Genomic DNA, 26,746 nt, shown 5'->3' with positions numbered 1-26,746 from the left:
CGGTGGCGACGCGACGTGGCGTGTCAAGCCTTCGATCGTCCTGCTGCCCCGTGCGTCCGTCTTGCCATCGGCGTTGCGCCTACGTTGTTACCCTTGGAAATCCGCGTCGCTGTCGCTCTCGTCGCTCGACGGGTACTGGGGTGCATGAAGAACGGGGGCGGGGGCGATCGATGCGTCCGCTGGTGTGGCACTGGGAGCGGCTACTGTCTCTACTTCCACCTTCGCCTCGGCGCTGTGCTTCTTCTCCTCGTCGGCAGTGGCAGCAACGACGACGGGTGTAGATTTCTCTTCGGCACTATGGCCGTTGTCTGCAGGTGGCTCGTCCTCCGCGGGGACAACCGCTGCTTCAACAGCAGCAACAGTCTCAGCAACTGCCGCCACCGAGGCAGCAGCTTGGACGACAGGGATCTCCTGTGGTGGAGGCGCAGGGGGGCCATCGCTCATGTTTCCGTCGCTCTCCGCCTCAGTCTCCGTGTCCTGCTGCGGTGGGGGCACTTGCAGCTGCTGAATGATACTCTTCGTGCTGGACTTAAGGACTTTCCGAATGGCTGTGAGCACCTGCTTGCCGTCCACGGCGGTCTCCTCTTCGAACAAGTCCTGGAAGCGGAAAAACATCTCGTTCACGGACTCCTTAAAAAGACCCACCAGCCTCTCGCGCTCGTCTGTGCCTCCTCCAGTGTGAGCTGCAACTGCCAGCATGTCCTGCGCTTCGCGCTTGATAGCCTCGGCGGCAGCCAGTGCACGCTCCGCTGCCTGCTCGCGGTCCTTCACTGCCGCACATTTTTCGCACTCACCTTCAAAGCCCGACTTCTGTCCGCGCGGACTAGGACCGGATGATGATAGACGTCCCGACGCTAGCGCCTCCTGCACTTGCTCGTACTTCTCCTGCTCCAAATCCTTGACCTTTTGCTGCAGCAACTCGATCTGCTCCACAAAAAGCCGCTTCTCTTCAGCTGCCAGTGCACTATCCGCCTCAGCACTCGCCTCCGGGGTCGCAGCCTTCAGTTCAAGCTCTGCTTCTAGCTCGTGAACGCGTGCTGAGGACACGTCCAGCTTGCCAGTCAAGTCCTGGTTATCCTGCTGCAATTGAGCAACTTGTTGTGCAGCCCTTTCCAGCTGCTGCTTCGCGTCTCGCTCCTTGCTCTCACTCAGAGCCGCTAGTCGCTGCGCTTGCTCCTCCGCGTGGGTCTGTAGTCGCACTCTATCGTCATTGACCTTCTGGAGCTGCGTTTGAAGCGAGCGCACCTGCTGCTCCAACTGAGCTGAGGCTGTAGACAGCTCCGACGACTTGACTTGCAGAGCCACGTCATGCTGCTTCTTCGTAAGCGCTAGCTCCTGTTCGGCCAGAGAGCGAGCCTGGGTTTCCTTTGTGAGCTGCTTTTCAGCGCGAGCACGGGCTTCACGTTCAAAATTGAGCGCCTGCTTGTGCTCTTCAGCCTCATTACTGGCGCCTTGTTGTTGTTGCAGCTGGTAGTAGGCTGTCAGTAGCTGCTGATACTCTGCGTGCAAACGGTTCGTCTGTGTGACGGCTGCGTCGCGCGCACTAGCGAGAGCACTCAGCTCTGACGTAACATTCAGCTGAGAGCTAGCGGCCGACTGGTACCGCTCCTGTAGTGTGCGTTTCTCGTCTTGTAGTCGCTGGTTTTGCTCTAGAAGCTCCTCGCAACGCTTCTCGTACGACGACTGCTGCTGGTGCTGCGAGTTAATCTGTGTCAAAAGTCTGTCGTTCTCGCCAGCAAGCCTCTCCACACCGCGGATTACCGCGGCAACGTCACTGGGGCCAGCACCAATTCCAGATGCAGAATTGGAGGAATTTCCCGGTGCCATACGAATCAAATAGTCCACTTTGGCGTTTAGCTCCGATAGCATTGCATCAACAGGCCGTCCTCCACTAAGTGCACTGTTGTTGAACAGCGTCGACGAGCTGGGAAAGCTGCTGTTGAAGCCTCCGCCCAAACCAAAGCCCATAGATCCAAATCCGCCGCCACCACCTCCAGTGACACTCATCCGTTCGCGCTCAAGCGCACGTGCCTGCAGCTCCAGCTGCTGTTCACGCTGCAGTAAGCGCAGTTCTTTGAGCTCCATTTCGTTCTTCGCCGCAGCGCTGTTCGGATCTTCTTCGTACGGGACGAGGTCTCCGTTCCTGGCGGTATCATTTCTATCATTGAGATTGCGCGTGCTGTTTGACCGCGAAGCTGCTGCCGCAGTAGAATTCGCGCTTATGGAGCTTGGGGTCGAGCGCCGTCGCGACGTCTTCCTCTCCGTAGCAGCCTTGGGCGCTTCTTCTGTTGCTGCTGCAGTATTCACAGCCGGCACCGACTTCCGCTGCGTGGCGCCGTGTCCAGTCTTGGTCTTCAGCAGCTCAATCTCCAGCAGGTACCAATCCTGTCCGTTGGTCTTCCCGGGCGGGGCCAGCACAATGCGCTTGCCGCCCTTCCTCATGCCGACGATGCCCTCCTCCAGCGCCTTGATGCGCTCGCTGCTGTCTCCGAGTCGAATCTTCCTCAAGTCCCCCTCGCCCGCCTTCTCAAACGGCGGGTACTTGGTCACGACATCTGCCGGCGCCGAATTGGCGTTGCCTACGACTCTCCAGGCGCTGAACGCCACCGCCACGGTGTCGCCGTTGCTCACCTGCTGCGTCTCGGGCTTGACGAACACCAAGTCGTCCTGGATCAGCGCGCTCGGGTTGGTCTTGGTCACGGTCTTGTCGCTGCCCCAGATCTCCACGTGGATCTTGGCCAGGAACACCTGGCGCATGAACTCGGCCACCTGTGCGTCGCTGGGGAACTTGACCGACCAGTTCAGTCCCTGCTCGTCGTAGAAGTTCACGTAACTTTTAGCCTGCAGCGTGGGTTTAAAGACCCCGAACTTGACGGGCACAGCACACAAGTGCTGCTTGGCGGCGTTGTAGAACAGCAGGTTGTAGGACGTCTCAGCGCCCACAAGGACGCAGCCCACGGCAGCTTTGCTGCCGGCTGTGGCGCCTCCTAGCTGCACGTACTTGCGCGCGGACGCGTCGTATTGATACAGAGAGACCATCGTGGAGTACACTACGGAGGAGGCGGGCGCCGCCGCCGCGGGGGCTGCCGCCTGTTGCTGTTGCTGCTGCTTATGCGAGGGCTCGCGTGGCGCCGTGTAGCGCAGCGCGTCGTTGCCGCCGCCGGAGGCCGAGGCGTCCTGGAAGATGCCAGTCAGGCGGGCGCTCGGGTTGGAGGACATTTGCGGCGCTTGTACGGGGAGTTAGAGCGTGCGGGAGGTGTGGTCGGGAGCAGGAGACGAGGGGGGAGAAGACGAGGGGCCTCTGGGGGATGGAGACGTCCTGCGGCGCGCGCGGCGAGGCGGGGAGTGAGGCGCTTCTTCCGCCGCTGCTTACGCCGCGAGTCTGATAAAGTGACGACGATGCAACCCGAAAAAGTGGCGTGTCACACGTACGGGAGGCAGGGTGACGACGGTAAAGTATGCTAGTGAGGGGAAATGATTGAGGCGTTTGCTCTCGGGTAAGTGCGATCTGATTGGCATGGCGTGACGCTCGACTTCAAGTTGAAGTGGCTCATTGAATAGGCAGAAGCTGCGCTTGTTGCTGTGGCGAAGCACTTTGGGGCGGAGCAGTGACTTGAACAGGCTGGCGATGGTTGCGTTTGTTCTACGCAAGTCGACGTACTCCAATTCGGTCAGCGACAGCAGCGGGGAGACGTCGGTGACGAGCGTCTCCATCAAACCGAGTCGACGGAGGCGAATAGCTGATCGGAGTACGCTGATGTCTCCAATCGGGGCCTCCACTGGTTCCAACACCTCCAGGTGCGTGAGTGCTTCGAGGAATTGTGGTCTCCAGGTGTGGTGAGAGAGATAGCTTGAGCCGTACATACGCAACATCCGAAGTTGCGTCATTGCCGCGATGTACGAGAACTCGACGTCTTGAGACAAGACTCTTGACCACCAAGTCGAAGCCTAGGGAACGCGCGGAGGTCTGTTGAGGACCAGCCGTTCCATTTAGCAAACTCCAAGTTCGTCCAACTCATCAGGTCAAGACGCTGTCCACGCCTACTGACCACGTAGAGAGTTCTCAGGTGCTAGTGCAAACAATCACGGGCGGGCCCTTCAGTGTTGCCAGACTTGGGAGCTTCGCTAAGATTTCGCACTGCGAAGTGTAATTATCCTTGTTGTTGAGCAGTGCGCCTTGATCCATCGTGCGAGAGTTTGCAACGGGCTCCAGTCCATCGCGGAAGAGTATTCATCAATTAGCAGCACTTTGAGATTCGGCATACCCCGCACAAACTCGACGTAGTTGTTTTTTACACTTTTGAATGGCCAGGTGCTTGATGATTACGTTAATTACACCTCTGCTTAAAGCGGTGGCTGTGGACACATTCACGTACCTGCAATTCGAGATCGTTAGCTGCTCCAATGTCCCCAACAACGAGCGCAGGCTAGCGAAGGCGGCGTGAGATCCAGTTTCCACATTTACGTAGGTCAAGCGCAAAACCCTCAACGACGAACTGTAAACAGTTAAAGTGCCCTGGCCAAGTCTACAATCGTAACACAGGGAATGTTCTCCTCAATCTCAAGGATGTGAAAATTCTCCAGCTGAGCATCCACCAGCGGTCCTAGATCAAGCATAGGCATCTCACGGGTATCTTGGCGAATATGGACAATGATCTCGCTAAGACCAGGGCTGTTGCGGACAAAATCGAGAGTAGTCACCATCGAGCTGCAGATCGACATGAGAATTGCTGTCAGGTGCGTCAATTGCTCCCAAGACGGCGAGTAGACTGCTGCTAGTTCTGAAAACGTTCGAGCTGGCGAATGCTTCTTAGACGGTTCTGGAGTGTCTCCAATTGCGTCAGCTCTCCCAGTTTCGACACCTTATTCAGCCTCGCTTCGCTCAGATCCACCTTCATCATCGAGGAACGCCACAGCCCCGTGAGACCCACGACAGACGTTGCGCTCACTTCTATGTAGTTCGCGTTCAACAAAGCACGAATTGTATCGTCTTTTGACAGTCACAGTCTTGATCTCTGGAAAGTTGGCAAGCTCTGCGCGTCGTGCACTACGACGCTCTTGGTGAAATTCCGCGTGACAGTGCTCACAGCAACTACATGACGAACTGATGGGAGTAGCACCCACACTCCACTCGCAAATAATTGCTCCCGAAACTCGGACTGGGCGGCGCGGTGACACAGCGTTGCTACATGGCGTCGCTCATTCAGTGATAGCAGTAGGGTCAATAGCACTGAGAGCTTGCGGATGTCGAGCAGCGTTAGCAGTATCTAGTCTTCGTTAGCCGCCATCTTCCGTTTGGATCAAGGAGGGCTGAAATCCTGTCGACGAAACTATCAAGTTGAAGTTGTAGTAATTCTTGCTCTATAAACCAGGCAGGTACGATGGGTTAGTTTTTCGCCATTTCATTCCCAGTCGTGTAGTACTGTATTCTCGTTGCTGAACAGTATCCCTTGATCCAACAACTTCAGTGAAGTTGCTTCACTAGTGCAAAATTAATCCCTCCAAGTCGAATCTTATGCCGTCTTGGTGGGTACGTTGGCATCCAACGTACCTAACAACGCGGCATGAGATTCGTTCACGTCAAAACTTTCACGACGTACTCGGCAACGGTAAATCTACCTCTCGATGCGCGTGCGATTCTTTCAGCTCAGCATCCATCAACCCCAAGCCACGATGTCTAGTGCTGAAAGCTCGCCAGCAGCGTCGGGGCTTCATAGCCATCTTCAAGCGGCGAAGTTCTGTCGAATCGGATACACATACCAGCAGGCTGACAGTTGGCTGCTCTGCATCTACTTCCCAAATTTGCGTAACGACCTGCTGCGGATTCGGGCTAGGTCCGGGAAGTGGCATAGTGAAATTCATCTGGACTTGTAGCATGTTTTTGCTGTTCGTGCCTGCTCGACCTCTCGTCCATAGATCTATGCGGGTACATATGGGTTCACCCGCAACGGCTTCAAGCAAATGCCTTTCCACCGTCTTCCGGGATTCTTGGTCTCTGTCTGCTAGCTAAGCTCATGTCTTCCTCGCCTCCATTCCCAAATCTTCCGTGTTCAAGCTCTGCTCACTGGTACCTGTCTGTCAACCTTCGCTGACGAAGCTTCAGAACCATGCGCCTCAATCTCTGGCCAGGGGCATTGCTGGCATTGGCAGCAAGTATCGTCGAGGCCCAAACCTACGATTGCATCGTTGTCGGCAGCGGACCCGGTGGCCTCGTGGCGGCTGAGTACATGTCCCGCGACCCGAGTGTCTCCGTGTTGATCCTCGAAGCTGGTCTGAAGTCTTTGGCTGCAACCGGCGGAACCGACAGTCCCAGCTACGCTCAAGGCTCGGGGCTCACCAGGTTCGACATCCCCGGCGAGTTCGATAGCACGATCTACAATTCCGCCAACGAGCAGTACCGGGTGGACTGGATCAGCGACGCCTACATGTGGCTTGGCAAGCTCGTGGGTGGGTGTTCATCCATCAACGCCGCACTCTACTTCCGCCCACCGGATGCCTACGTCACGCAGATGCAGTGGCCATTCTCAGCGGCTCAAATGGTCTCCAAGATGGACGAGAACGAGCAGCTCCACGGCCACACCGACAAACCCTCGACGAACGGTGTCTGGTACACCCAGGAGGGGTACTCGATCGTGTCGAAGGCGCTGTTGGCTCAAGGCTACGCCGAGCGTACCATCAACGACGCTACCGCTCGCAACAGCAAGAGCAAGACGTTCGGTCATGCGCCGTTCACGTTCAAGAACGGCAAGCGCGACACCCCCGCCGCAGCATTCTGGGGAGCGATGAGCTCTCGAAGCAACGTGAAGCTCCTCACTGGCGCCAAAGTTGACTACCTTCTACGAGCTGCTGGTGGCAAGGCGACCGGAGTGATCTACAATGGCGGAACCCAAGTGCTTCTTTCGTCTCGAGGCACCGTGCTTATGGCTGCCGGAGCACTGGGTACGCCTAAGGTGCTGATTCAGAGTGGCGTTGGCCCTACATCGCAGCTCAATCTGCTCAACGGACGCAATGGTTTCGCCGGTGTTTCTCAAGCAGCTGGCTGGGTCACGAATGCCAACGTTGGGCGGAATCTCTTCGACACGAACGTGGTGTTCGCCTCGTTCTCGCACCCGCAGATGAGCTCATTCCAGTACAAGAACAGACCGAGCTGGGCAACCGACATGTATATGAGCAGCTTCACAGGCCCGTGGACCAGCTCCGGCCCGACGTTGATTAGCTACGAGAACTACGATGTTCAAGGCCGCGCGTACCAGTTCCAGTCCACCGCCCTCACTACCGGATTCGATGCATTCTACAACCGCGGAGATGCATTCACTCTTTCGCTGTACGTGAACAACCCCGAAGGCCGAGCAGCCTCGGGTTTTGACAGCAACGGGAATTGGAAGGCCTTCAATGAAGGCAACGCGTACTTCGGCACAAGTCGCGACCTCGCTGCGATGCAGTCGTACGCTCAGAACGTCGTCAAGGCAATGGTAGCCCAAGGAGCTACCTTCCTGTCTGCTTCGGGGTCCGATGACACTACCGTCGCCAACTGGGTCGCGTCCTACGGCGCTCGCATCACTCACCACTTCGGTGGTAGCTGCTACGCATCGAGCAATACTGCAGACGGGAATCGCTGCGCTGATGAAAAACTGCGCGTCATTGGCATGACCAACGTGTTTGTGGCAGACGCAAGTGCCATGCGTGACGGAACGGTGGGCCCCTACGGCTTCACCATGTACATCGGACGTGAGGCTGCTGACCAAGCCAAGAGCTACATCGCTGCCAACGGTAATAGCGGCGGTGGCGGTGGTAGCTCGAACTCGACCTGCTCGAGTTTTGAGAACGGTGTCGACTACATGAATAACGACGTGAGCAACTCCCCGAGTTCAGCTGCAGATGGATGCTGTGCTATTTGTTCAGCCACCAGCGGTTGCAAGGCGTTCACTTGGACCAACTACAATGGCGGCACTTGCTGGCTCAAGAGTGGCAAGGGCAGTACTCAAAGCAAGAGCGGCGCTATCTCAGCTGTGCTTCAGACCTCGTCGACATCAGGCTGCTCTTCCGTTGAAGACAACACCGACTACACAGGAGCCGATGTCGGCAACAAGCCTAGCTCTTCCGTGGACGGGTGTTGCTCGATCTGCACGTCGACGAGCGGGTGTGGAGCCTACACATGGACGAACTACAACGGCGGCACTTGCTGGCTTAAGAGCTCTAAGGGCTCTGGGGTCACCAAAAGCGGTGCCACGTCTGCCGTTGTTAGTGGATCGAGCGGCGGAGGCGGCGGTAGTGGCGGTGGTGGTTCCACCTCTTCCTGCACTACGATCGAAGAAGGCGTGGATTACACCGGCAATGACGTTGGCAGTGCGCTTAGCGGGACGGCTGAGGGATGCTGTGCCATTTGCCAAGCGAAGACTGGCTGCAAGGCCTACACTTGGACCAACTACAACTCGGGAACCTGCTGGCTGAAGAGTGGCAAAAGCGGCACTAGCAGCAAGAGCGGAGTTCGATCTGCTCAAGTCAGCTCTTCTTCATCGCCCACGTGCACATTGGTGAACGACGTCGATTACAAAGGCAACGATCTCTCCAGCACCCCCAGTGCACCCAGTGGAACCGGCGCTGGTTGCTGCGATATTTGCCGGGCGACGTCAGGATGCAAGGCGTTCACCTGGACTTCTCAAAGCGGGGGAACTTGCTGGCTCAAGTCCGCGCAAGGCACTGGCTCACCCCTCACTGGGGCCGTCTCCGGAGCCATTTAACCAGCTTTTCGACTTTATCCTTACCTCCTATTAATTGGAGACAAAAACCTTCACATGTATACGAAAGAGTAGGAATCGCTCTCCACTCAATTCCTGGTACCTAAACTCAACATGCTCTTGTTTTTAAAATGAAATTGTCAAGAAGTACAAGTTGAAGTCGTTCATTACTACCCAAGGGTGATCATAACGTCCCCACTCCATACATACACCTCTCTAGATTATCCTATCTATGCTCGTCCAGCCTTTCGTTCCCCGCGAGTCGTCATCCCCCATCATATCAACAAGGTCCGTCGAGATGCTGGAGCCTTCGCTGGCGGAGCTGGGCGAGAGCTCGCTGCTGGACCAGCTGCACGACCTGCACCGGCGGCTGGCGGCCGTGCGCCAGGACTCGCAGCGCTACAACTCGCTGGCGCGCAACCTGGGGCCGATCCCCATGGCCAACGACAGCAACAAGATCGTCGTGTGCTCGCTGCGGCGCTGCGTGCGCATGCTCAAGACGGGCCAGGGCGACGGCTGGCAGTACACGGCGTCGGCCACGGGGCTCAAGAGCGCCATCGACTACCTGGGCCAGGGCAACGCCGTGCGCTGGGTCTCGTGGCCGGGCGCGGCCGTGGACGAGTCGAGTCAGGACGGCGTGCGCCGCCGTTTGGAGGCCGACCACGCCTGCCACGCCGTCTTCCTGGGCGCCGAGACGCTGGACCTGTACCTGAACCAGTTCTGCAACGTGGTGCTCTGGCCGCTCTTCCACTCGCTGCCGCAGCGCTCGGACAGCCGCCTGCTCGAGAACTTCGGCGACAAGTACGACGCCTACTGCTCGGCCAACCAGAAGTTCCTCGAGGCCGTGTCGGAGATCTACAAGGACGGAGACCTCGTGCTCGTGTGTGACTACCAGCTCATGGCACTGCCGGGGCTGCTGCGCCGCCGGTTCCCGGACATGACGTGCGGCTTCTACTTCCACTGCCCCTTCCCGTCCTCCGAGTTCTTCCAGATGCTGCCCGTGCGCGAGGCGCTGCTGCACGGCGTGCTGGGCGCCGACCTGGTCGTGTTCAACCACTTCGACTACGTGCGCCACTTCCTCAACGTCTGCACGCGCATGCTCGGGCTCGAGTCGTCCCCCAGCCGCGTCGAGTACAACGGAAGGCTCATCTCGCTCGGCATCTGCCCCATGGGCATCGACCCGCCCAAGTACGCGCTCACGCCCAAGGTCGAGGCGCACGTCGAGGTGCTCAAGCGCCAGCAGGACGGCATGAAGATCATCGTGGGCGTGCACAAACTCGACTTCTGCAAGGGCATCCCCGAGATGCTCGAGGCCATGGAGTACTTGCTGCAGCACTACCCAGAGTACCGCGGGAAGGTGGTGCTGTACGCGGTCGTGCGAGACGTTGGACGCACGGCGTCGGTGCAGTACAGAATGCTCAGTCGACAGATCAACGAGCTCGTGGGCCGCGTCAATGGGCGGTTCGGCACAGCTGAATACTGTCCGGTGCGGTATTTGAAGCAGTCCATCGACCACGACCAGCTCGTGGCGCTCTACAACTGTGCAGACGTGGCCATTGTCAGCAGCATCAAGGAAGGGATCAATTTACAGGCCATGGAGTTCATCGCTGCCCAGAAAAAGAGTTGTCACGGTGTGCTTGTCTACAGCGAATTCGCAGGGTGAGTTAAATGTGCCTGATGATTATTGTTCCTGCTTGTATATACTGTAACGCTGACATATTGTGTATGCCCGTTGTTATTATCAGATGCGCGTCGTCTTTTCAAGGAGCATTGTTGGTCAACCCGATGCATATTGAACAAGTCGCGGCAAGTGTTGACACAGCGCTTCGCATGAGTACGACCACCAAGCGAATCCGCCACCACCAGCTGTCGCGTTATGTAAACACGTACACTTCGACACTGTGGGCCCAAAGAATCATGTCAGCTTTAAACGAGGTGAGCTGGCTGCCTCCCATGTCACCCATGACAGCGATGGACCACCATCGCTAACGCTATTCTTTAATGATGCAGGCTGCTGCTACGGCTCAAGAGTATAATCGTTTGGACAAGCTAGATACGGCGCAGCTACTAGGGTATTACGAACGAAGCCAGCGGCGACTTTTTCTGCTGGATTATGATGGCACCATCGTCAACTATCAGAGCATGGAGGAGCTGGCGGAGCCGTCTCCTGCACTGTTGTCTTGTCTCGAAGATCTCACTGCAGATCCTCGCAACACCGTCTATATTATCAGCGGAAGGAACAAGAATCGTTTGCAGGTAAGTTTATCTCGTCATGATGTCCGGATTGTATGATCCTGAAGTTTGAATTCTTATCACAACTATGTGTTTGACAGGAATGGTTTGGCCATTTGCCACGCGTTGGACTGGCAGCGGAGCATGGCTACTGGTTTCGTCCGGCGTCCAAGCACCCATCTACCCTTGACGTGGACGGAATTGGTAGCAATGGAGACAATTTACCAAGGATAAGTTTGGAAGAATTATCGCATGCACCTGAGGTGCTGTCGATGGCAATAGCCTCAGAAGAAGACCCATTGGCCAGCTCGTCTTCATCCGCGATGGGAAACAGCGAGAGTGCCTTGTTTGAGAGAGCTCACTGGCAATGCATGTTCAGCGACGTTGAGCTAGAGTGGCGTGATGAAGTGGAAAGCATTCTGGAGCACTTTACAGAGCGGACTCCGGGCTCGCTGTTGGACGTGAAGGACTGCTGCTATACGTGGCACTTTCGAGACGCTGACCCCACCTTCGGTCTGAAGCAGGCAAAGGATACGCAGCTGCATTTTGACCAGATGTTGCGTGATCTACCTGTTGGTGTGGTGATGTGCCGAATTAAGAAGTACGTGATGATTCGACCGTGGCGTGTCAACAAGGGTCGAGCGGTAAGCCGTATTTTGGAGTATGAAAGCGAGACGCCATACTTCACGGCACTGGACTTCGATTTCATCCTTGCGTTGGGAGACGAGCGGACGGACGAAGACATGTTCGACGTTGTGCAGGGCAGCAACTGCTACACGTGCACAGTCGGCATGAAAGTTAGTCGCGCGCAGTATTATCTGGATGACCCGGACGAAGTTTTGCGGGTGCTGACTGCATGCACGAGCTTGCTGGGTGTTGAGCGGCAGCCGCTGTCAGGCTAGCATCTATTGCTTAAAGGGATTTTACAGGCACCAACTGCGTGGATTGGTCGATTCTACCATGGAAGTATTTTTATTTTTCCGGCTAATCGGATCGACGAACAAGCAGTGATATTATTCGTATTTACTTATCACGATCAGAGGAATCTTTGCTCACCATGCGCTTGCGAGTCACCTTTCGTTTGGATTGCTCTTTCTTCTTTGGCACAGCTCGCGTAGCCTTCACGCCTTCAACGGAAGACTTCCGCTTTGCCCTTGACTTGTGGTGACGACACACGCTCCGTGGAATCGCCATCTTGTAACTTGGCTAACTTGCGTGCGTCGGCAACTCACATCTTACAGACACGAGAGAATGTAAAAGCTAGTTGGGAGTAAATATGATTGTTCATCCCGTTTGTATTGTGAAGTGAAGTTTCTCCCTCTCTGCTTTTCTCTCCTTTTCCAGCTGTAGAACCTTCTACTATGGTCTGACTGCACTTAACTGTACTGGAACCTGGCACAGAGGCAACCGTGAGGACCAGTACTTCACAACAGCCCCACCAACTGGTTGTCAACGGTGCATGGGAGTCGTAGTGTCTTTGGGACAGTGCTGCTCGAATTTGACACGAGGTAATGACTTCGTAAATGTATCTAACACGATATCAACTCCAGCAACCCATGTCATAGTGATCTCATTTCGCTCTACACGTTCCCGAACGAAATGATGCCGCACATCAACGTGTTTCGTCCTGCTGTGAAATTCAGCGTTGTTTGCCAGCTTTCGAGCATTTTCATTGTCCACAAAAAAATCAGAGGGTTTGTTCTGTTTCACTTTCAGTTTTTTTAGCGTTTGTCGCAGGTGGATGACTTCTTAAACAAAGAGTCTGAGTGCCACATACTCAGCTTTAGTTGTGAGTAGAGAGACAGTTCACTTCGTCTGACTTGCCCACGAAATAGTACTTTCACAAAGCGGGGTGAGATAACCAGCAATAGACTATTCGCAAAGTCAGCACCTGCAAAAGCTTTCAGATGAGCATCCAATTCCAGCTCACTCCACTGTGCACCTCCTAACTTAAGCCCCCAGTCCATAGTCTCTTTCAAATATCGCAGCTCACGCTTGGCAGCACGCTAGTGCAAAATCCCAGGATTTTCGAGAAATAGACTGCATCCCCTGACGAGATACGAGAAGTCAGGGCGTGTACCCAGCGTTAAGTACATTAGACTGCCTATTCCAGCTCCATACGGGTTTCCACTCATCAACTCTTTTTCCTCTGTTGTGGTGGGGCACATGACTTTTGACAACTTTAAATCCGGCGTGTTTGGTACTTTACAGCCATTGCATCATTCCACTGACGAGGAACCAGTTTCCAAGTACTGCTTTCCATCAATGCATGATACTCGGTATGTGCTGCACAGCTCCATTTGTCAAAGTATTCACGATTGAGTGCATCATCAAGGGTTGCTGGGTCATCAATCACACTAGCCGTAAGACAGCCGAAGTCCTGCCACAGCTTGCGGAGGTGGATTCCTTTCTCTGTTCCACGTCGCGTCAGCCAGTTAGGTCCCAAACCATCCATCGGAAACGTCTTTTATCGAAACGCAGCCAGAACAAGATTTTCCATTGGACAAACAAGCCCATGGTTGCCTCCCCCGCAACGCGCACCGTGAGCTGCGCCCCGACTGGGACTGGCTCCGCAGAAGCCGGCGTAGGCGCACGGTCCTCCGCCCCGAACGACGGGCGCAGCTCTAGCGACGAGAGCGAGGAGGAAGAGGAAGAAGAGGAGGAAGAGGAGGAAGCGGAACAGTAAGCGTCCGTCTCGACAGGGGGATCCCCGGACTCCGGAGCCCAGGGCGTCGGCATCCTCGCCCAGCGGCAACTCGTCGACCCCGGCAAGCCAGCTGCATTGGTCCGAGCGCGGGCATCTTCAAGAGCCTGCAGGCGCTGAGTGTGGATCGAGCGAGTGCTCTTCAAGCGCAAGGCCACCTCTCTTCCAGACAGGGCTCCTCGTCACGCAAGGCACGCGCATACTCCGTCCCAGCAGAGCAGCCTTCGGACGTCACGGTGCGGGTCGTCGGCGTCCCGGCGGCGGAGAAGCAAAACAACGGCAAGATCTTCCTGCAGGATGGCTTCGGAGGTTTGGAGACCCTCGTCCAGATGGAGAGTCTGGGGGCTAACGAGCTGATGCACCTGTACGACTTCTTCGAGGGATCACGACGTCATCAGGGACTACATCCTGACTTTGCGCGAGAACCCGCTGACGGAGGCCGGGATCACGTCCGAGCTGGAGAGCTACACCGTCAAGTGAGTTAACGAGCATCCAGTCACAGTTCGACCCCAAGCAAGTGGCCTACCGGACGTTCAGAACGGTGTCTCTCCTCCGGGAGGTGACCGCCAGATACGACCGGATCAAGCGTCGGCTCGCAGAAGACGACGATGCCAAGGCGAACGTGGACCTTCAGGACGAGGCCCTCCAACTCAAGTGCGAGCAGCAATTCCAGACTAGCTGCTGGATCGAGAAGGTGGCGGAGCTCCAGAGAGAGAAGACCACGGCTCTGGCTCACACCCGCTCGGACTTCCTCCTACTAATGGAGAGCGGGAGAAGGACGTCAAGAGCCTGCGCGACCAAGTCCGAGATCTCAAGGCCGAGCTGGAAGCGGCACAGGCGACTCGGACATCGTCGGGGCCACGGTCGCGTCTCCGGACAGCGCATGTGATGAACTTCCTCCAAGACAACGCGACGGTGAAGATGAACTGCACCGGCTTCGCGACCTTCTGGAACACTTGGAATTTGGAACCCAAGTGGCAGACGGTCATCACCGTCATGGCCAACGACAACCTCGTCTTCCAAGCGCATCCGTTCGTCCGGATGGATCCCCTGCAGACGATGGCGACGAAGAGACCAAGGACCCCCCCCCCCCCCCACCCCCCCACCCCACCCCCGGACTCAGTCTTCGATTTGTCTCAAAACTCGTCTGCGAAGACGTTCGGATCCAAGCGCACGCGCTCGGGTAAGCAGAAGGCTTCGTTCAAGTCATCCAAGTCTGGAATGAAGGCAGCTCCGGATGTCGCCCAGGACTTTCCGACGGACTGGATGGAGACTTCAGATGCTGGCTGTCGCCAGGAAGAGTCTCCCATCTCCCATGCCGCTGACTTCGATGCAAGCTCAGGCACACCTGATTGACCACCCAGTCGTCTGGAAGAATCTGCACGCGGACGTCCAGCTCCTGATGAAGGACGGTCTGGAATATCGGGATGCGCTGGACTTGACGGGTCAGCACAAGTGTCTCCACACGAGGTTCCACCTCTACGACCTCGTTCTCATCGTGCTGTCGATGATGCATTGGCATCATCTGGACACCACACTTTGGGCCAAGTACATTCCACACCGTTACCTGACTGTCGCTTCGATAGCACTGGACACCCTGATCAAGTGTGGCGAGTGCCTCCCGGAATGGGACCCGCTCCCAAACCTTCACCCAAACGAAGCTGAGCTAGAAATTCTGGAGCTCGAGGACGACGAAGAGGTCGAACCCAAGGACGAGGAGTACGACCCACAGCAGGATCCAGATGACGGCGTCGACGACGAGCATGACGGCAATGATGACGATTCAGGAAATGACAGTCTGCCAAGCATTGTAATGCGAACCTGCAAGCGTCGGCGTCTGAATTTGTCCTCGATGGAGCCGGGTACACCCAAGAAGTCCAAGTCGAAGAAGCCTAAGAAGTCACGGTCTGAAGTCCAGTCGGGAAGCGAGTCGGAGTCCAACGTAGAGGTCAAGTCCGAGTCCAAGTCCAGCGCTGAAATCAAGCCCAAGAGTTCTAAGCGACGCAATTACGGGGTTCCGACGGCGCTCGCTGCCAAGGGTCCAGACAATCTGACGGCGGGCGAGGACCGGCTTATCGAGACGCCGGGTCCAAACGCGAACTCCTGGATGTACTTCGGAGTTCGCATGAAGCCGGGTGACCCCACTGCGCACGCTCCACAGCAAACACCAGGGTGCCTAGATTTCATTCCGAACCGCCACGACCCGGACCTCCTGAAAGAAAGATGCAAGTCTGACGAGCTTCGTGACTTCTTAGGAACCCGTCCCTGGGAGAAGATGCTGAACTTGCGCCGGGCGGAATTCTACTTCCACCGTCCGACAAGTCTGAGCGACCGCGCGGTCAGGCTCGTCGAGGACTGGATCGTCTTGATGGTCGACAACGCAGAAGCGGTTTGGCACGCACTCCACTGGATCGTGCTGGATCGGGATTCCAGTTCTAGCTACATCCGAAGAGCGTGCGCCAGACGGATCAAGAATCACGAGAGTTTCAAGAAGCGAGTCGCAACGAAGGAGCGGCAGATGGCCAGGATTGTTCCCGCTTCTCTCTGGGACGAGCCCGGCACCTGGAAGTCCCCAAGCACATGTGCTACTGGATCCTAATGCGTCAAGACCATACCAAGCCCAGCACCAACCTGCGTTACTTGCTGAAGGAGCAGATGGTGCTTCTGGACGCCCGCGATCCGACCCGCGCGCAGCGGGGACTCTGTTCCTCAGACGACGAGCGTATCGCTCATCTTCCGGAGGATGTCCGCCGCAGGTTGAGCCCGGATGGACAGCGCGATCAGATTGATGTGGCGAGGCTCGCTTGGATCTTTCCGGCGAACCCGTTATCGTCCTGTCGCCAACGCACTATATCCCACGCACGGCCATTAGTGAATGGGAGGGGGCAGCTGGCTTCAAGGAACCGTTGCTTCGACAAGAACTGGCTCGGAGAGCATGGACACACTCTCGGCCGAAGCCCCAGGCCTCATATGAAGGTCTCAGTCACTTGGCTGAGACTGCTGTGACTCTGAAACCACGGTGACTGAAGGTGAATATGGATTGGCTTGACTCCTGTGAAGATTGGATTGCGGTCACCCCGCTGAGCTAAGACGTCCTGGATAGACACCTCTTGATGGCTGGATGCGCGGTAAACAGAGCCGACCAGGTCTCAGCTGAACTCGCTGCGGCTTGACTGATAGTCGGTCAGCTTTGGTGATATAGGCGCTGAGGTCCTTAAGTCTCAGCTCGAAGAACTGAAGTCTCGGGACTCAGCTTGGATCACTGAGACTAACTGGTCTCAGCCGAAGCCAGTTGGTTTCAGATCTCACTACTCTGAGCATGGGTGGTCTCAGCCGGAACAGCTGGAATCTGTATGTCTCTGCTCAGATGTTTCAGCGGGATGTGCTTGGGCTCAGCGGACGCTCCAGCGTCTCAGTTTGGCGACCCAGGCCTCAGATGTTGCGGACACTGGTGGACACTTACGCCGGGGGTCTCAGTTGGAATCTCGCCCGAGACTCTGGGGTCTCAGAGTGGCCGATGGGTACACAGTGAATGCGCGTTGCTGGAGGGTCGCGTCATCAAATGATGACGGACCCATATATCAGTCGGGACTGGACCAGCTGTACCCAGATTATGACACACTTTCGGCCAATGAGTCACCGGGGATCAACTGCTTCGTTGAATCTTTGCTGAACCCATGCCTGACCACACTGGATCTCGCTGAGCTCGGCCCTTTGGTGGCTGAAACTCAGGTTGAAGCGCCGAATGCGTTAGGCACACTGGCAGCTCTCAGGATGATCTTAGCACCCTTTGTGGGTGCTCTTCGAACGGCGCCGTGCGCCCCACTTGATAGGTCTTTGTTTGCATGTGTAATAATTGAATCAGAATCGAATTTGCTCCGAAGGACGCAAGTGGGAGTGTTTCCTTGTGTAAAAGGGTGCCGAAGACCGGTTCCATCAAAACTCAACCCCATATAGTCTTTTTGGGTGTGCCTCGGTGTGAGGAGGAGCTTAATTAGCTGTTTTATATTATTACGTGATCTGGACGACATTACCGACACGTATTTTGTATTTCCCGGGAGTAAGTGACTCTCCTGAGGTTTCGGCGGAGCGACTACGCGGGAGCTGAGAAAGGCTCAAGTCTTCAGTGCGGTTGCTGAATTTCGCTCATTTGGAGCGTGGTGCGCGGGCGTCCCTGATTGCAAAGCGAGAACCCAGACTACGGACAGGCTCAAACCGAGCCAATTTTCTCGGGGCCACTCTAGGTCTGAGGGGCGAGTGAAGACCTGTGGAAGCGGCTCTCAGCTAGAGCCGCCAGAGGAAGTGAAGATGCCGCGGAGACCAGGTCCAAGGTCTCGGAAGAGGTGGACAAGTTACGTGTGGAGTGTCGTGTTTTGTATTGGAGAATACCCGGGGCAGATTGGTTTGGACACGTGCGAGCTGAGACCTGTCAAGTGGGGAGCAGTTTTCGTTTGGGGAGTACTGGAGACATCTGAAGTGGGAACAAGGTTGCTGTGGCTGGGGCCCAAAGCGTAGCCCGAGGAAGAACCGTCAAGGGGATCGCAAGTGAGGTACACACGCCGCGCCTGACCAAGGACCGGAGCTGGGAAGTTTTTTCCGAATCGTTGTTGGGCTTAGTTGAGGTATTTCAGCTTAGACCCTAAGACGCTGAGCCTTCTGTGCTCTAGGCCGACGTTCGGCGGTCTACGTTTATTCAAGGTTCGATCTGGAAAGCCGGGAATTTACCCACACCTCGCCACATTGAAGGCAAGCTTCTGGGTCAGGTCATCTGCGCAGCGCCTGCATTTCTCATGCATATTCATTCTGAATGCAATCGCGTTTACCTTTTCACCGTGTCTTCTTGCTATCGTTTCCAACACATAGGCCTGTCATCTTCCAAACTCAAAAGTCCTAACACTCTTAACTCCAAAGTCCACTGTCGAAACGTTCCATAACTTCCGCAACCGTAAACTCCAAATCGCCGTGTCAACATTCGCATCACAATTCCTGTTAGTTCAGAGTATTTTCCGTCGAGAGGTATACCCGCACAGCCGATTCATTTAGACTCCTTCTAGGTTCTAGGATGATCGTCCCCAGCCTGCATCATCTGAAAACGGGCTCGTGCACGTGCACCTTGGTTGAACTCATACAAGAGTGCTCCACCACTGAGTTGTTACATAGGTAACCATTCGGGATTCTCATATCCTTTCCACTTGATCAGATATTCCCGCGTACGTCCGGATGTCCGCGTGCGCTTGGACTACCTGAGGTCCAGGATCTTCTCCACTTCGTACTCATCACGCTCAGAGTCGGGTTCCCAGCTGTCTTCAGGAAGTAAAGCAGCGTCAAAATCATCGTCTTCAGACACCTCGACCTCCGTGGCTGGACGCTTCGGGAAGAGGGCACGGGGTTTAAGTCGGCTTACATGGACCCAGGGGTTAACCCGGTATCCAGTGTCACCAATGCTGAGCTTGACCCGAAAGGCTTCGTGTATATCCTCTATCTGGAAGGGGCCATGCCAAATGTGGGCGAGTTTTCGGCTGAGACCAGGTTGGACTTTCGGAATGTATAACCAAACCAGGTCTCCCTTCCCAAATCCAGACTTCAGTCTCTCGACTCTCTCCACCTTTGCGTTTGGGCTTCCGACCGCTGGGATTTCGCCTTCTTCCGCAAGTCCTCAGCACATGCTTCGCATAACTGTACTATCACTGTGGTGAAGCGGACCGCGAGACGAGAAGTGATGAGCGAGGCGCGCCAGAGGACCGTTGCCCAGAGTGAAGGAACGCGATCTGTACGGAATCTTCTGCGGAAAGCGGTGAAAGACGCCTCAGATGCCATGTCGGGGTCGGAGCCGTCATTCAGGGCTCTAGGACTACCCCACTTTAGTGACACCCTGCTTGAATGACCCCGTCTCAGGTCTGGGACGACCCTGTCCTGGGACCCCTGAGACGCGGTCTGGAGGACCCCGTCTCAGAGATCAAGCATCATAAATCAGGGTATGCGTCATCGAAGTAGGGTTAGGCATGGAACCGTAGCTTAGCAATCTTCAAGTAGTCAGTCGGTGGCATAGGATAGGTGTAAGGCTCAGCCCCGAATCTTCTTTGTGCCGCTCAAGTGGATTTCTCCCTTTCGGTCCAAGGCTTCCGAGTGCCGGCAAGCAGAGCCGCCCCGATAACGCGGCCCCCGTCCCTCTGTCGTCGGTGCACTCACCCTCAGACCCGTGCCCAATAGGAGGGACACGTTAAACGATACCGCTCAAGCACACCCGATAACGCGTTGCTGAAGGCGAAGACCCGTGCCGGCCCCGATAACGCCGCACAAGACCGCGTCGGCCCCGATAACGCCACGCACCCCAAGGACGCGACGCACCGATAACTGCACGTGTTCAAGGGCAAGAAAGGAGAAAAGACGGATCAAGGACAAGACCGTCCCAGTAAGGAAGACTTCACGCTCCAAGCTTGAGCTACTCGTTACCCTATCCTGAGAGACGCTACTCAAGTCCCGGGGAAATATCCGACGCGCCCACCGACAGCGGACGCGACGGGTTTGTGCGAGGACGACTTTGCAGATTTCTGTGAGGGCGCTACTCCACAATGGTGCCGCGACCCGGGAGTACTACTCCGGAAGACGGAGTAACGATCAAGCAAGAACCTGGAGTGGATGCGCCATCGATTGGAAGGTCGTCGACGGCAAGTGAGCAAGAGAGACCGGACGCGTCGTGGAGCTCGGAGGGAACCTTCACGACAGGCCATGGTGCCAGCGACGAACACGATGGCTACGATGAACAGTTTGCCGTTCCCGAGGTGGCTCCCCACGGAGCCACCACGGACCTCGGTTCACGCCGAGGTATGACCGGTGTGAAGCCTGAGAAAGCGGAAGACCAAAACCCACCCACCACCAAGGCCGCCGCCAAGCGCAAGCTCAAGAAGAAGAAGAAGCTGCGCGCGCCAGAATCCGCCGACGGGAAGCTGCCCAAGACGGGAGGCAAGAACGCGGGATGCCAATACACGGAGGAGGAACTGGACTATGGCTTAGGCAAGACGCAGTTAGCTCGCCTGCTAGAACGCGACCCGATTCTGAGCTTCGTCCGTCCCAAGCTGATCAACGAGCTCACCGGACCGATCCAAAAACCGGACTGGGATAGCATCACGGACGTGCGGATGGCAGTGCACGCGCTCTTCGGTATGCTTCGTGAGTCGGGCTTCGTGCTGGGTGCGTTCGAAATGGAGAGAGTGTTCGACTGGGAGCTGGTGTCCTGGAAGGACTCGATCAAAGCTATGATGGGCCCCTTGGACGGGTTAGTCGGGATGGTCAAACGCGAGGCCAAGCCGCCCCGCGTCGCCCCGGGGGTGGTTCCACCGCCTCTGCTACGGCACCAATACCAGTCGAGTGTGGGCTCGGACAGCAGCATCGAGTCCCCAAAACGAATGCCGATGCCAGGTCGTCCGCCGCGAATCATGCAACTGACAGCTGCACCGACGCGGACGGAGACCCCGTCCCCTGAAGAGAACGTGATCCCTAAAGCATTGGAAAACGCGATCATCCGACTGATGCGGTCGACGATGATGCGCACCACGAGCGTGCCAACTCGCATCGAGCCGGCACCGACTGTCAGGACGACGGCACAAGCGACGACCCCGCGAGACCCGGCGGACGTTGCCATGGAGTCCGTGATTTCACGATCGACGCCCAGGTCCAAGTGTCAGGCGCGCGATCAAGACGAGGATCCGGAAGACTTGTTCGATCTGGAAACCGGGACGCCGGGAATCGCGGCCGCGGTCTCAACCGCGACGGCCGGAACGGGTCTCACCCGAGTACGCCTCTCCGCGTTTTCTGAACTCAAGGAATTCCACGGCCGAGACACCAGCGAAGAGAAAGCTCGAGCATGGTTCAACCGGGCAAAGTCCGCGTCGCGTTGCGACGGAATGACGGGAGAAGAAGTGTGTGCGCTGTTCGGAGACCTGATGGCAGGCCCCGCCCGCCAGTGGTACTTGCAGCTATCCAAGAACGTCCGGAAGTCATGGGCTGACCTCACGGAACGGTTCAGGATCCAGTACTGCGGCAAAGGCGTGTCCATGGCAAGTCGCTACTACCATGCATCGAAGCGCCCCGACGAAACTCCGCTGGAGTACTTGTACAGGCTCAACGTGGCGGCCGTGCGTGCCAAAATCCCCTATGCGGACGGAACAGCCGAGGAGAAACGGGAGCACTTGGAGGTATTCATCAACACCCTTGGGTCCCAGGAACAAGAGTTGGCATCCCGTCTCACGCTCATGGAAGTCCCAGACGCGAACACCCTGGAGAAGAAACTGCGCCCTCGACAACGAGGGCTCGCTCATTAGAAGGAGGCACTCTTCGGGTCAATCAAGTTCCGACAGAAGGCACCAGTCTCGCCGGCGCCACCCCCGCGGGCGGTGCACGCGATCCATGCCGCGACAGACGGCTACGACTCGGGGCGAGAAAGTTGTGACAGCGAGGACCAGTTGTACGACCAGGATCGGGATGAGGATGACCGGGCCAAAATGTTTGTGCCCAGCCAAATGCCGCTGGGGGAATCCGCGCGTCGCGACGCTGGAGTGGACGACGCGGGACGCGACCGCCCCCGATGCCGACAGTGTAGCTCACGTCGACACTTGGAGGGAGACTGCGGGAGTTTGCTGACGTGCCAGAAATGTGGCGGCCGTCACCCGACGGACCGCTGCCTGCGCGCGTGTAAGGCCTGTGGAGACGTGCACGACACAGGTGGATGCTCAATGGAAGAATTCTTCAACCAGCTTCGTCAATGGTATGATCCACAGAAACACGCAGGGATGCTTCCACCGACAGCCGAAAAGAGGTTAAACTAGATCGCTCGCTGGGTGGGAAACCAGTACGAGACGAGCGATCCGTTTTAGTCTATGCGTTTGTGACCAAGAAGTCGCGAAAGGCGGTTAGTGAAAGCTCGGCTGTCTCCAACGATACTACATGTGAATCCAAACGGGTACGTACCACGCGTGAGCGTCCTCCTCAAGTCGCGACTCTCAGGTACGCGGACGAGTATGCACGAGAACCCCTTCTGGACGCGATTGACTTGCAACCGGGAGAGCGACGTGGGTACTGTAAACATTACGCGCCGCAGAAGTGGTACAAACAAGCCAAGATTCACGGGAAGCTGAATAACCGTCGCGGAGTGTTGCTACTCGATACAGGTGCCGAGGTGTCCATCCTGGACACCACCTTTGCTCGTGAGGTAGGCTGCCTGATCGACACAGATGTGACACAAACTTGCGTCGGAATCCACGATGAAACGTACTACACGATCGGAAGAACTAGAGTCAAGATCACCTTGGCGGGAAATTTGGTGTACTTCATGGACATCTGGGTGGGGGGTTTAGTAGGCCAACACGCGATACTGGGGATGAACGTCATGGTCCCAGCTGGGGTACGTATCGACACGGCGGATGGGACTGCCTGCCTGCCAGACGAAGTCCGCATTCAGCTGATCGGGAGGCGACCCCTGTACGGCGCCAAGATGCATCCAATATCCGCCGCGTCGTCACTGAGGATCGACCCAGGACGGACACAGGACGTCCCGCTGAGACCCAACCGAGCCGCACCGCTGCTCTGGGTAACTCGAGGGAAGTCGTGGGTCATCACCCTCATCAAAGGAAGGATCGGGCGGAGATTGTATCTGCGGGTTACGAACATCGGGGAGCGAAGCGTAACGCTCGACGCTCACACTCCAGTAGGCTGGTGGATGCCCGCGGACGCTGTTCCGTGCGCGTTCGGTTTCGTTCAACTGGGTTCGCGCCGCTACCAAGAATGACAGGACCTGGCGTACAGCGCTACCTGCGACGCTGACGATGTCTGGGTTGGGGAGGAATCCAGTGTTCCCATGACGGAACGACCGACATACCAAACCCCGCAGAGAATCCTGCGTCGAGATGGAGGACGGCCTGCCAGCCCTGAGGGAGAGTGTCCAGATGCGCTGCCCGTGATCGCCGCGATAGTGATCACTCAGAGGGATGCGACAGAGAATCGACCCAAGATCGAGAAGCACGTCGAAGCAGCCCAGGGGACGCACGTCTCAGACTTTGAGATGGATGCCCAGGTCGAAGCGGAAGAGGACGCAGTCCTCATCCATGAAGGCTCCGACCTCTACGCGGAAGAGCTGGAGGCAGAGATGGCAGTCTTGCCTGATCTCTCGCTGACCGCTGAGGTGAAGATCGAAGACTTCAAGGTCGGACAGCCGACCAACGTCGATCCAGAAGCAGCCGCCCGTGAGGGAGAACGCCTGCGCCAGATCATCTGGAAGCGGCGGAAGTGGCTAATCGGGAAGGGTAACGCGTTACCGCCCGTAGCTGTCGGAGTCGTCTGTGACATCGATGTTGGAGGCGCGAAGCCCGTTGCTCAACGCGTCAGGAAAATCCCGCCACAGTTCAAGGAGAAGGTGGCCGATCTCATCAAAGTCCTCCTTAGTGCAGGCATGATCCAACCGTCGACGTCACCCTGGGCATCACCCATCGTTGTGATCGTTAAGAAGAATGGGGTGGACATTCGACTCTGTATCGACTACAGGCTGGTGAACGGCCTCACACAGCTGATGGTATACCCGATGCCGCTGGTGAACGGCTTGCTGGAAGACCTCGACAAGTAACTGTGGTACTGTTCCTTGGACATGGCCAGCGGGTTCTGTGTCGTTCCCATGACAGATCGTGCTCGACTCATTTCGGCCTTCATCACCCCATTGGGTCTCTTCGAATGGCTGCGCATGCCTTTCGGATTGTGCAACGCCCCTCAGATTTACCAACGCTTGATCGACAACGCGCTCTACGGTTTCTTACGATTGTCGCCCGACAATGCCGCGCGGGACGTTTTCGAAGGAGGCGAGGCCGAACGGCCGGGAATGCATTCCGTTTTAGGCCGTCGCTCGTACATCGACGACATACTAATTGGAGGTACGACTTGGGACGACTTGTGTGAGAAGGTCGAACGTCTACTAGACGTGTGTGAACAATGGCATCTGTCCATCAGCGTCGAGAAGAGCGAATGTGGAATGTCGCAGGTCGACTACCTGGGCCATAAGGTCACGGAACGTGGTCTCCGCGCCAACCCGAAGAACTTGGATTCGCTTACCACGTTAGAATTTCCACGCACCCTAAAGGGTCTACAGTCCTCTTGGGTAGCCTCAACTACTACCACCGGTTTATTCAGGACTTCGCCGTATACGCGACCGCGCTCTACACGCTCACGGAGCAAGATTTCGAAGCGTATTCCACGTCTCAAGAGGCCCGAGAACAGGAGAAGTGGAAGCACGCCACGCGCGCGTTCGAAATCCTTAAGGCCAAAGTGGCAGAGACCCTGATGTTGAAGCACTTCGACCCAGAACGGGAACCCGTCGTGATCATCTATGCGAACGACTGGGCCATTGCGGCCGTTCTCGTCCAAGTCCATGATGACGTGTGTACGCCCGTTAAGTTCACATGCCGGTCGTTGAAGCCCAACGAGTTGAATTACGACATCGTCGAGAAGGAAATCTTGGCTCTGTTGCGGGCTCTGAGCGACTGTTTCACGATGCTGGCAGGACGGACGGTGCGCGTTTTGACGCGTCACACGACTTTGGCATGGTTGTTCAGGTCGAAAGGATTGCAAGGCCGGCTGTCGCAATGGGCAGCAGTGCTCTCACCCTGGAGACTGGAAGTCTGCCGGTCGCTGAAGGGCGAAGAGGAGATACTCGGGACGCTGGCCGCGAGTATAACCCCACGCGAGGTCGTGAACGCGGCCCTGGAAGAGATCGCCCCGCGAAGACGTCCATCCCGGACCGCGGTGATCCCGGTCCCCACGGTTGCCTTCGATGAGAAGTTGTTCGTTGTGAGCTTCGACGGCTCAGCTAAAGCCAAACGAGAAGGAGGAGCGTTTAGCGCAGTCGTCTGGAAGTTGCCTGGATGGATGGTCGCTCGAGCTGCTTCTGGGTACGCGGCCGACCTCACGGTCAACGAAGCTGAGTATCGAGGCCTGCTGCTGGGATGTCCTTTACTTGAAGGACTGGAAGTTGTACGGCTGATCGTCTTCGGGGGCTCTAACCTCGTCATACGCCAAATGATCGATGAGATGGACTGCAAGTTGCCGGGGCTAAAGTTGCTTCGGCAACAGGCCAAGAATGCGTTGGAAGCGTGGCCCCGCCATGAGTTGTTCCATGTGCGCCGGGACTGGAATGCAAGCGCCGACATGCTGGCTGGTCAAGCTCTGCAACGGCAAGCCGGGCTGAACGTCTCCGACCCGCGAGAGACTCAAGATCTGGTCACGTTGAATAGACTGGGGGAAGTCAATCGTCCTAGGACGCGTGAAGCGGATCTCGATCCACAGGAACCGACGACGCCCCACGACAGTGTGAGAGAAACGGCGGCCCCGGTGCTACCAGTGATCACACAATACGCTGCAACGCGAGCCGCTTCCCACCGATCGCGAACTCCAGAGGCCCTCCGAGAGCTGGAAGTACAACGTCTCCGGCTAGATCGCGTCCGTGCTGCCCAAGACGAGGAAGTCTGGATCGCCAACTTGAAGAAATACTTGCGAGGTGAACTGGGAAGACTTTCCAAGCGAGAAGCGAAAGACTGCCGCAAGATCGCACCTCAGTACGAGGAAGGCGTGAGCGGGCTGCTGTACTATCGCACACGAGGCTACGAGGCCGCCGAAGATCGAGACGCGATCCTCAAGCTGGTCGTCCCAGAAACGCTCCGAGACTACGTTCTCCACCACTACCACGCGAGCCTCGAAGGAGGCCACCAGGGGATTGGACGGACGCACCAACGCGTACGACACCACTTTCACTGGCCGGGCATCTTCAAGAGCGTTCAATGCTACGTCGGAGAATGTACAGAGTGTGAGACGGGAAAGGGTCGACCAGCGATACAGGGCGAGTCACCAGGCAACATTGTCGCGACGTATCCGTTCCAAGTCATTGCGATGGACCATATTCCGTCGCTGCCCGCGTCGCTCAAGGGGAACACCGAATTGCTTGTGTGGGTTGACTTGTTCACGGGTTTTGTCATTACGAAGGCGAATGCGTCGCGAAGTGCCCAGACGGTAGCCGAAGCTTACGGAGAGGCCGTCT

At 56.7% G+C, this 26,746-nt stretch overlaps 2 protein-coding genes across 4 annotated transcripts; one reads left to right on the top strand and one right to left on the bottom strand.

The window, feature by feature from the left end:
• Positions 1–87: 87 nt before the first annotated feature.
• IUM83_13331 (FK506-binding protein 15) lies at positions 88–3,219 on the bottom strand (the record flags this gene model as incomplete). The annotated part of the gene is made up of 1 exon (XM_067938000.1): positions 88–3,219. The coding sequence occupies one exon, from the start codon at positions 3,217–3,219 to the stop codon at positions 88–90; it is 3,132 nt and encodes a 1,043-aa protein (XP_067786857.1).
• Positions 3,220–6,107: 2,888 nt separating this feature from the next.
• Positions 6,108–11,872, top strand: IUM83_13330 (trehalose-phosphatase; the record flags this gene model as incomplete). Of its 3 annotated transcripts, XM_067937997.1 has the most annotated exons (6): positions 6,108–7,850; positions 8,983–10,397; positions 10,484–10,673; positions 10,749–10,994; positions 11,072–11,204; positions 11,262–11,872. In XM_067937997.1, 6 exons carry the CDS (start codon positions 6,108–6,110, stop codon positions 11,870–11,872), a joined length of 4,338 nt encoding a protein of 1,445 aa, XP_067786854.1. The 3 variants fall into 3 exon arrangements, with proteins under 3 accessions (XP_067786854.1, XP_067786856.1, XP_067786855.1); XM_067937999.1 differs by lacking the exon at positions 11,072–11,204 and having other exon boundaries at positions 11,525–11,872; XM_067937998.1 differs by having other exon boundaries at positions 11,072–11,872.
• Between the last annotated feature and the right edge of the window lie 14,874 nt (positions 11,873–26,746).

This window comes from Phytophthora cinnamomi (genome assembly GCF_018691715.1).
Source record: "Phytophthora cinnamomi strain GKB4 chromosome Unknown Contig63, whole genome shotgun sequence".
In the NCBI taxonomy this organism is placed as follows: Eukaryota; Oomycota; class Peronosporomycetes; order Peronosporales; family Peronosporaceae; genus Phytophthora; species Phytophthora cinnamomi.
The sequence above is the reverse complement of the archived record's forward strand: the minus strand, read 5'-3'. Positions and strand labels throughout refer to the sequence as shown.